Source organism: Poecilia reticulata, linkage group LG3, assembly GCF_000633615.1.
Source record: "Poecilia reticulata strain Guanapo linkage group LG3, Guppy_female_1.0+MT, whole genome shotgun sequence".
In the NCBI taxonomy this organism is placed as follows: domain Eukaryota; kingdom Metazoa; phylum Chordata; class Actinopteri; order Cyprinodontiformes; family Poeciliidae; genus Poecilia; species Poecilia reticulata.
The window spans coordinates 710,387-718,717 of NC_024333.1; the positions used below are offsets into that span (position 1 = coordinate 710,387).

At 36.4% G+C, this 8,331-nt stretch overlaps 1 protein-coding gene across 1 annotated transcript in view; it reads right to left on the reverse strand.

The window, feature by feature from the left end:
• Positions 1-8,325, reverse strand: part of LOC108166170 (intestinal mucin-like protein) — a 14,843-nt gene extending 6,518 nt beyond the window's left edge. The window contains exons 1-9 of the mRNA XM_017303892.1: positions 7,717-8,325; positions 6,345-6,598; positions 5,814-5,985; positions 5,343-5,587; positions 5,003-5,186; positions 4,155-4,374; positions 1,545-1,717; positions 1,394-1,463; positions 381-502 (exon numbers count right to left, since the gene is read on the reverse strand). Coding sequence (XP_017159381.1) covers positions 381-502; positions 1,394-1,463; positions 1,545-1,717; positions 4,155-4,374; positions 5,003-5,186; positions 5,343-5,587; positions 5,814-5,985; positions 6,345-6,491 — 1,333 coding nt within the window. The 5' untranslated portion in view covers positions 6,492-6,598; positions 7,717-8,325. The remainder of the gene's footprint in view (positions 1-380; positions 503-1,393; positions 1,464-1,544; positions 1,718-4,154; positions 4,375-5,002; positions 5,187-5,342; positions 5,588-5,813; positions 5,986-6,344; positions 6,599-7,716) is intronic.
• Between the last annotated feature and the right edge of the window lie 6 nt (positions 8,326-8,331).

Genomic DNA, 8,331 nt, shown 5'->3' on the forward strand with positions numbered 1-8,331 from the left:
ATCTATCTATCTATCTATCTATCTATCTATCTATCTATCTATCTATCTATCTATCTATCTATCTATCTATCTATCTATCTATCTATCTATCTATCAAGTTTCATCATAGAGCACATTTCAGCAGCAAGGGAGTTCAAAGTGCTTCATAAAAACCTTGTTCATAAAAAAAGCATAAAAACAAAGTCCTTTACAACATCATAAGAAAGTAAGTTGTATAAACAAGTGTTTTAAAAGCTGTTAATTTATGTGTAATTTCCTGAACTTTATGAGAAAAGGATGATAAAAATGGATCTCCCATCAAAACACTAAGACTGTTCAGTCAGTCTGAACCTAAAATTCTCTGAAGACTCACTCCAAGCTTTTTTTCTCAATCATCTTACCGCAGGAGGCAACACATGTGTCATAGACTGTGTTGAACAACATGGTGCCCTGAGGACAGAAGCAGCCTTCCTGTGTGTAGTTGGCAGATGATGTCACATCTGCCTGAAACTTCCTGTTGTATCTGATGGGATTAATGGAAAGGTGGGTCACTGCTGGGGTCTGATTACATTTTTAATCTTCACCCATCACACCCTTTGAACTTTTTCACATTTTGTAGGAAAATAATTACAGACAAATTTTTCTTACAATAGAAAATGTTAAGTACAATACAGAGTGTTAGTATTTTTACAACCAAACATTTCTAAGTAGAACTACATTTATCTAGATACTTTAACCAAAAAGCAAACTTTGCTGCACCCAAATCAACTTTTATCTAATTTATTAAACCAAATGGTGCAAATGATTTGAAAAAAATTGACCCAAGTCCTGTTTTTATACCAGAGAATCAATACATTAAACTGAGATAAAATAATTTGGAAATTAGATGTCTTTCTTTTTATATAGCAAACGTGTAAAACCCTTTTGAAGTTTTGGATCTGTAGAGAATAACATAATTTTCCTACAAAAAAAGACAAAAAAATTACTTTTTAGCTTAGTTCTTTTTTTTTGGCTTGCAAGTACAACAATTTTTGGTCTATGTTACAAAACGTTTGGACACAATGCATCTCGTAAGGCTCTGTTCAATTCATCATTGATTGAAAAGAGACATTGCTAAATGATTAGATCAAAACATGGTCAAATTTTGGGATGGTCCTGTCAAAGTCCAAACTTAAATTCAATTGAGAAATAAAAGCAAGACTTGGACATTTTATTTCACTTCACAGTTATGCACTACTTTCTGATGCAAAATGAAATCCTATATTGGACATGCTGAGATTTGTAGCTGTTGTGCAAGTTTAAGTAAGTGTAAGTGTGGGTTTATTTATCTCTGAATTTTACCATCTACAAAGAACAATAAGGAACCTGCAACAAATAATACAAATGTAGTAGAGTGAGAAAATGTTTACTGGACCTGTCATTGCATGTGGGCTCTACTGACGGGCCACAAGCCATGTACACTTTGTTGTTTGGACATCTGTGCTCTACAAAATATAATCATGTTAACTTTAATATATTCCAGATCTCCAAAAGATGATATATGTGATAATGACTAAATGTCTCACCACACATTCCGTTGGTGTCACTCCTCCAGTCAATACAGACTCCTGCATTGGAACACTCAACAGCATACGCCTCCAGGCTGGAGCACGTGTCATTACCACCATTACAAATTCCATAGGTGCAAGAGCTCACAAACGGTGCAGGGGATATGAATGAGTGGCATGGGGTGAATAAACTAGAAAGACCATAGTTGCATATTAGAACAGCAGAAAATAGCTAAAACAGTTGCAGGCACAAATTTCTTAAAACTGTAATTCAATATAAGCAGGTGAAGACTTCGCGCTGCTCTAGAAAGGAACAAGATCCGATAATCCACAACCCGGGGTTCTGATTCGACATCTGCCTATCAACCCAAGAAACATCTCAACGATGCTGCAGCGGACATGGAGGATAGACAAAGCTCACCTATGGATAAAGAACTGAGCTCATGAAGAACATTCACCAGTTCAACTTTGGATTTATTCTGAAAGAGGACTCTGCTACGGCAAGATGGGTCCCTGACCATGGAACTTAAAGTTTTCTGCTGCCAAGATCAACTCAGCATCTGGGGAAGAATGGAACTGCATCCCAAAGCCTCTCTTAAGGTTTAGTGACACAGTATAGGGACCACATGGAAGTGTGTTTTCTAAAATTCTTTTATATTTTGATTTTTTGACTTTGATTGAAGTAGCTGTACATCATTTTCCCCTGCTAAAGCTTGCAAATAAAATATTAAAGTCTACTTGATGTTCTGGACAGTTAAATGAATTAAGTCATAGGGATAACAATTCTTCTGGTTAATATAAAATCAATGTTCATGATCCTAGTGAAATGGGGGGGCTTCAGACGTTTTTTTAGTTATGATGAATAATGACCTTGGGACTCGTGCCGAGTCTCTAAAATCATCTAGACTGTAACAAGTGCACGTTATTGATAGAGAAAGAGCTACCGTTAACTGGGGTGGTTTCTGGAGTTGGGCTACCAACGGCTATTTGGACGTCTGGTCCATTAACTGTAAAAGGTCATAATCTCAGGATCTGAAGGTAGTTAGAGTCTAAACGCATCTTTCTCACTTCCAGCTTAAACAGAATGCCCTCTATAAACTCATCTGTGATAATACTCAGGAGGTAGAGGCTTCACGGACTCATTAGATGAAGAGTTGGTCAGTAGTCAGTCAGTAGGAGTCTGAGAGGAGGTATTGGTGTGGCTGACTATTGCGTAATAACAACCCCCGTCTTAGAGCAAGTGTTGCATGACCCTTAAAGAGCATTGTGTATTTTCCAGGCACAAGGTTCCATTTTTTATAGCACAATCAAGTAATTATGTTACCTTCAGTTATTATAAAAACACTGTACATATCAAACGTATAAATAAATTTGACTTTGAAATATGACATGTTTGTAATTTGACCAGTCTCTTACCCAAAGGAGGGTAAGAGACTTACCCTGATTCTGATTCTCTGTGTCAGATCAAATTAAGGGATTTCTCAAACATACATGAAAGAATCAAAACAGCTCCACCCTTCCTGTCTGTTAAGACTTAGTTCCATTCATATGAAGCTAGGAGATGCAGAAAAAACGACTGGAATTAATCTCAAGTTTTTGCAAATATCACTTGAAATATAATAAACATAAAGACAGATTTTAACATAACCACTATGTTTCTGTTTTTTTAATAAATACATTAAAGAGTAAATGTATCATCTGGTTTGTATAACAGTTACTGTTATTTCATTGTAAAATTATTCCGAATATCCACTTTTAAAACTGATTTTGGGCAGGGTCATGCTGGTTTTAGGTGTGGCTGAAATTAGTGTATAAAAAGGGGCGTGTGCGTCGGCGCGCAGCGGCGCAACCGGAGAGGAAGACGCTCACCGTCAGATCTGTGCAGCGGGAGACTTGATTTGACTGATAAGTAACAAATGAAAGGAAAGATATAAAACAGCAATCAAAGTTTGCCCCAGCGCCGCAGATCGTGGGCTTTAGAAGCTGGATCGGAGCTTGCACCCAGGAAACGCTGCAAGATGCAAGAGGAAGCCAGTTTGCGAGAGGACGCCACCGGGGGGGGAAAGAAAGACACTCCCGGTGAGATCTGGACTTTTCTTTTTGGGGATTTTTGGTAGTACCACTCTTTTTTTTTCTCATTTTTTGGGGGGAGGGGAGTTAACGCTTTGTATTTTTCATTTTGGATCGGAACTTTGGATTAAATTGAGAAATTCTTCCAGGACTTTTAGTTTTTTGAGGATATGGAACTCTCTTGTGGACATTATTCTCTTTAAAGGAACAGGAATTTTTGGACATTTAACCATTTGGTTTTCTTTACTGAAACTGAGTGATTTAAATCTAACCTAATATTATTTTGCAGGGACTTTTGGTTACTGATCTATTTGTCAGAATAACTTTTTTTTTTTTTTTTAGTTTGTGGTTTTTGTAATAAATCAATGTTGCTAAAAGTCAACAAATTTCATATCGAGTGGTTGGATATTTGTTTTCTTGTCAAATTAAATGGCTTAACATATTTTACCACATTCCTGTGACAGATCCCCCTTGAGAATATTGTGAGTTCTGCTTTAAATCAAGCTGAATTTTACAAGATTTATGAAAAATAAATTGCATGTTTTGCGTTTTTCTGACCTGCTCATAAGTAGCTCACAGATGGCAGGTTTGCAGGTTGGTTGTGTTATTGGATTTGGGTGCTGTGAAGTTGGAGGTTGTGTTGTTGCAGTAACTGAAGGGAGGCTTGGGGAGACACAGCTGGTCCCGGGGAGAGTCCAGAGTCCTGCAGATTCTGAGCAGCTTTCTATCTGGCCATTTGGAGAACGGCAGTCATTGGCCTGCGAGTTGTCACAGGTACCTACCAACAAAGAAAGCAGTTAGTGGCAGAGCTAGAAAACTCAAAGAAGTCATTCTCTGGTCATTCCCTGGAAATTTACAAGCAATTCAGACAACATGTCGGCTTGTTTCTTTCGTCCTGTGGAAGGACATAAATATTCCATCCTTAATATATGGAATAAATATGTTTCATTTTATTTGTCACAATAGAAGGAAAATATCCATTACATCCATTTCAATATTTACAGTAAAATTGCACAATTGTAAGCGTTATCATAATATTCTTAAACCTCTTAGTGTAAATAAAGACCATCTAACCAGTTGATATTCATTCTAAAACAGAAAATGTACAGAAAAGAAATAGGCAGGGACTGTCTAGTTTACACAAAACAAACAAAGGTTGTTTAAAATTTTTCTACCTACTTGATTTGGGTTGGAATCAAAATGAGGTCATGTCTGATTTGGGTCTTGCTTCATTCACTGACCTTTGGATCATTCTCAGATACTGTCATCCTAAATAAGTGTAAATATAAATGCACCCCTAACTTTCCAAGTGAGATAATTTTCCCATCCAATCCATTATCTTTTGTTTCATATGTCCAAATAATCATCACTAAACATGACTGATAGTAAGCTCTCTGATAACTCACCACATTGTCCCTCAGTGTTTCCCCCAAACAGAGAATAAGGAAGGTCAATACTGAAGGAGGAGCCCCTATAGACAATTTTTGTGTTGATATCCTGTATCACTGCTGTGATCTCCATATCTGTGCCATAAAGTAGCATGACAGAATTTCTATATGCTGGATAGACACGTTTCTGATTCACATACACCTGTAGAACCCCAAAAACAACAAAAATATCAAGTTAAGGAAGGTTGTGAAGTCGTAACAACTGTCAATTACGTCATATTATGCAGAATATTTATTACATCTTATCTATACAAAAAATATCACAAGCTGAAATTGTTCCAGTTAGACTGCTGCTTACCACATTGGTTGGTGTTCCTGAAGTTTTCACTTGAGTCAAAACTGCCTTTACTGATTGATATGTGACACTTAGAGCCAGAGGGCAGAATGTGCTGTCTGAAGGGTCACAGTTATTGCTTCTAGTAATCGTTAAGTTATATTTTGAAATAATCTCCTTAACCAAGTAATAAGAGCAATTCTGTTGAAAATTATACATTTGTCCATCAAATGTCATGTAGTTGGATCCACTCCACACATTACATACACCTTCAGGAAGAGAAAGAAAAATGCTCAAAAATTAAAAAACATGACATTAGCAAGTGCTGCCAATATGATTGTATTTTTGTGAAATGTTATTAATTAATAAGAATATATGAAATGATAATTTAATGCTACAAAGGTATTTCATCTGGTTCAAATGGAACACTAAATGCAAAGATATAAAGATATAAAGCAGACAAAGTATTACATAACAATTCAATTTTAAACTTACATTCACATTCATAGTGGAAACAACATCCATTTTGTTCATAAATCTTGACAGGTTTCCTCCCATTGGTACAGATGGGTAGGGTTACATTTGGACAGACTGTAGCTGTGACCGTTACCTTGCCTTCGATGCAAGTAGATGTGGTACAATTGCTAGTATTCCAGGACTCTCCATTCTAATAGGAAAAAAATAAATCAAAAGTCAAATACAGCAGTGAGTTATCATTTATCACTGAAGGGCTTTGTTCTTACAAATTCCAGTGTTGTCTGGGACTGGAAATACCAATTATTTTGCATAGATCAAGTCAGAACATTTGTCATCGTAATCCAATATGATGAAAAGTATACTGCAGAATTGACTTGTGAAATGTATATATCTTGACGCATAGATTATTTGTAATATTCCCTCAGTTGATCGGGATCTGGATATCTTTGGTCGTACTTTGTGCTCTGACTATTCCAAAAATATCTGTCTGTGTCGGAACCAATTATTGATGAATTGCATACCTTAGCTGATGACATTATAATGCCTTACTTGTCTTGGTGGATACACATCAGAGCACTCTAGAGTAACTGCAGATGCTAATGTTGTTACTGTGGTCAGGTCTCCAGAGCTTGAAGTTGGGGCCTTTGTTGATGAGCTCAGTAATGAAGTAGAAGAATGTGCAGTAGTGCTAGACATTGACGTGGTTGGACATGGGCTAGATTGGGTTTCAACTTCACAGGATGCATTGCAATATGCACTGTAACACCACCCAAGGCCATCAGTAACATTGTATAACAAGTCTCCTGTGAATAAAAGATTATAGAGCAAAGTTTAGAACATTAAATAAAAAATGGATTCATTACATTTTAAATGCAAGGGTAATAATGAAATAAGGATCAAAAATGTGAATACTGAAGATTTATTATATTAAGATAAATATTACAACCTTGAAAGATTTAGCTGTTGTACTCAGAATTTAGAAATGTATTACTTAATTTAAACAAAAATAGTCTTATCAATCTAAAAGCTGTACAGAGTATCATGAAATGTAGATAAGTTTGAGAACATATCTGTACTCTCTATTCCTGTAATAATTACCCATATAATGTAATTTTATAAAACTGTTTTGGCAGCCTTATATAAAGTCTTCAAAAGTCGTCTGTAAATCTGATTCCCTAAAAAAACTACAAGACGACAGGATTCAGTGCCAGATAAATCTGACAAGTTTGTTTTAAATTCTGTAATGAAAAAGTCACTAATGACGAAATTGTTTATGTAGCAGATAAAAAACAAATGATAGATAGGCACACACTATTGCCTTCCAGTAGTGTGTCTACTTGTACAGGGTAGCCCACAAAAAAGTAGCCCGCCTTACTATAGTATTACTGGCGGCCTTCCGTAAAGAAAGAACTTGAAATGCCAAAATCTTTACTCAGTCTTTACAGAAAGTGCTGGAAATGATCCCCTTATGCATCAATGCAGTTTTGGGCACGCCTTAACATATTGTCATATATGCGACGCAACTCTGGGGCACCAATGATCTGAATTGCATTACGAATATTGTCTTTCAACAGCTGTAAAGTTTTCGGGTTATTAGCGTACACTCTGAAAAGTGTACGAAAAAGTTAAAAAAAAGTAGCCTGCCTTTCTGCCAAAGTGGCAGCTACTTTTTCGTGGGCCACCCTGTATTATCTATAAAATTTTGTGATTTTATCAGGGATTTGTAATTTCATGTATGAAACTGTTAATTTATAAAGGATTATTCATATTTTTTATATTAAATAGATCCATCCATCCATTTTCTAAACACCTTTGTCCCTAGTGGGGTCGGGATATATTAATTACACATATCTGAAAATGCTAAATGTTGAAAATATTATAAAAATAAAGAAAAACAACATTAAGATGCAAAAGAACATACCAGGATGATGAGATGTTCCGTTAACATTACACACACAAGAAGCTGTGGTAAATTGTGAAGATGAAGGAAAAGTGGCTCCGGTTGTCTGCGTAGTTGATGTAGGTGGATAAACTGTTGTACTTCCTGGGAGTGTCTGTGTAATGGGTGCAATGACAGTTGTAGCACTCACTGCGTTTTCAGTGGTTAAGGCTGATGTGTTTTTTATGGATGGGTTTGTAAGTATGCTTGTTGTGTGTAACTGTCCGGTTATTACAGAAAAAGTTGTTTCAGAGTGTGTATTAAAGGGTGATATTCTTGTAGACTCTGTCTGAATTGTAACCCTTGTTGTACGGAGGGGAGATTTTTGTGTTGATACTGAAGGAAAAAAATATGTTGTACTTCCATGATGTGTCGGGAAAGACTCAAATATTGAGCTAGTTGTAGGTGTAGGAGTTGAAGTACGAGTGGTTGTGAGTGGAACAGTTACATTGATTGGACCTGTTGTGCCAACTATCGAGGGGTTTGTAGTTCCACTCTTAACTGTTGTTTCTGAGAATGTAGTTTCCAGAGATTCAGATGTGGCTCTCTGGGTGGATGTTATAGGGCCTTCTGTAGTGGTTGTAAGAAGAGATGGCT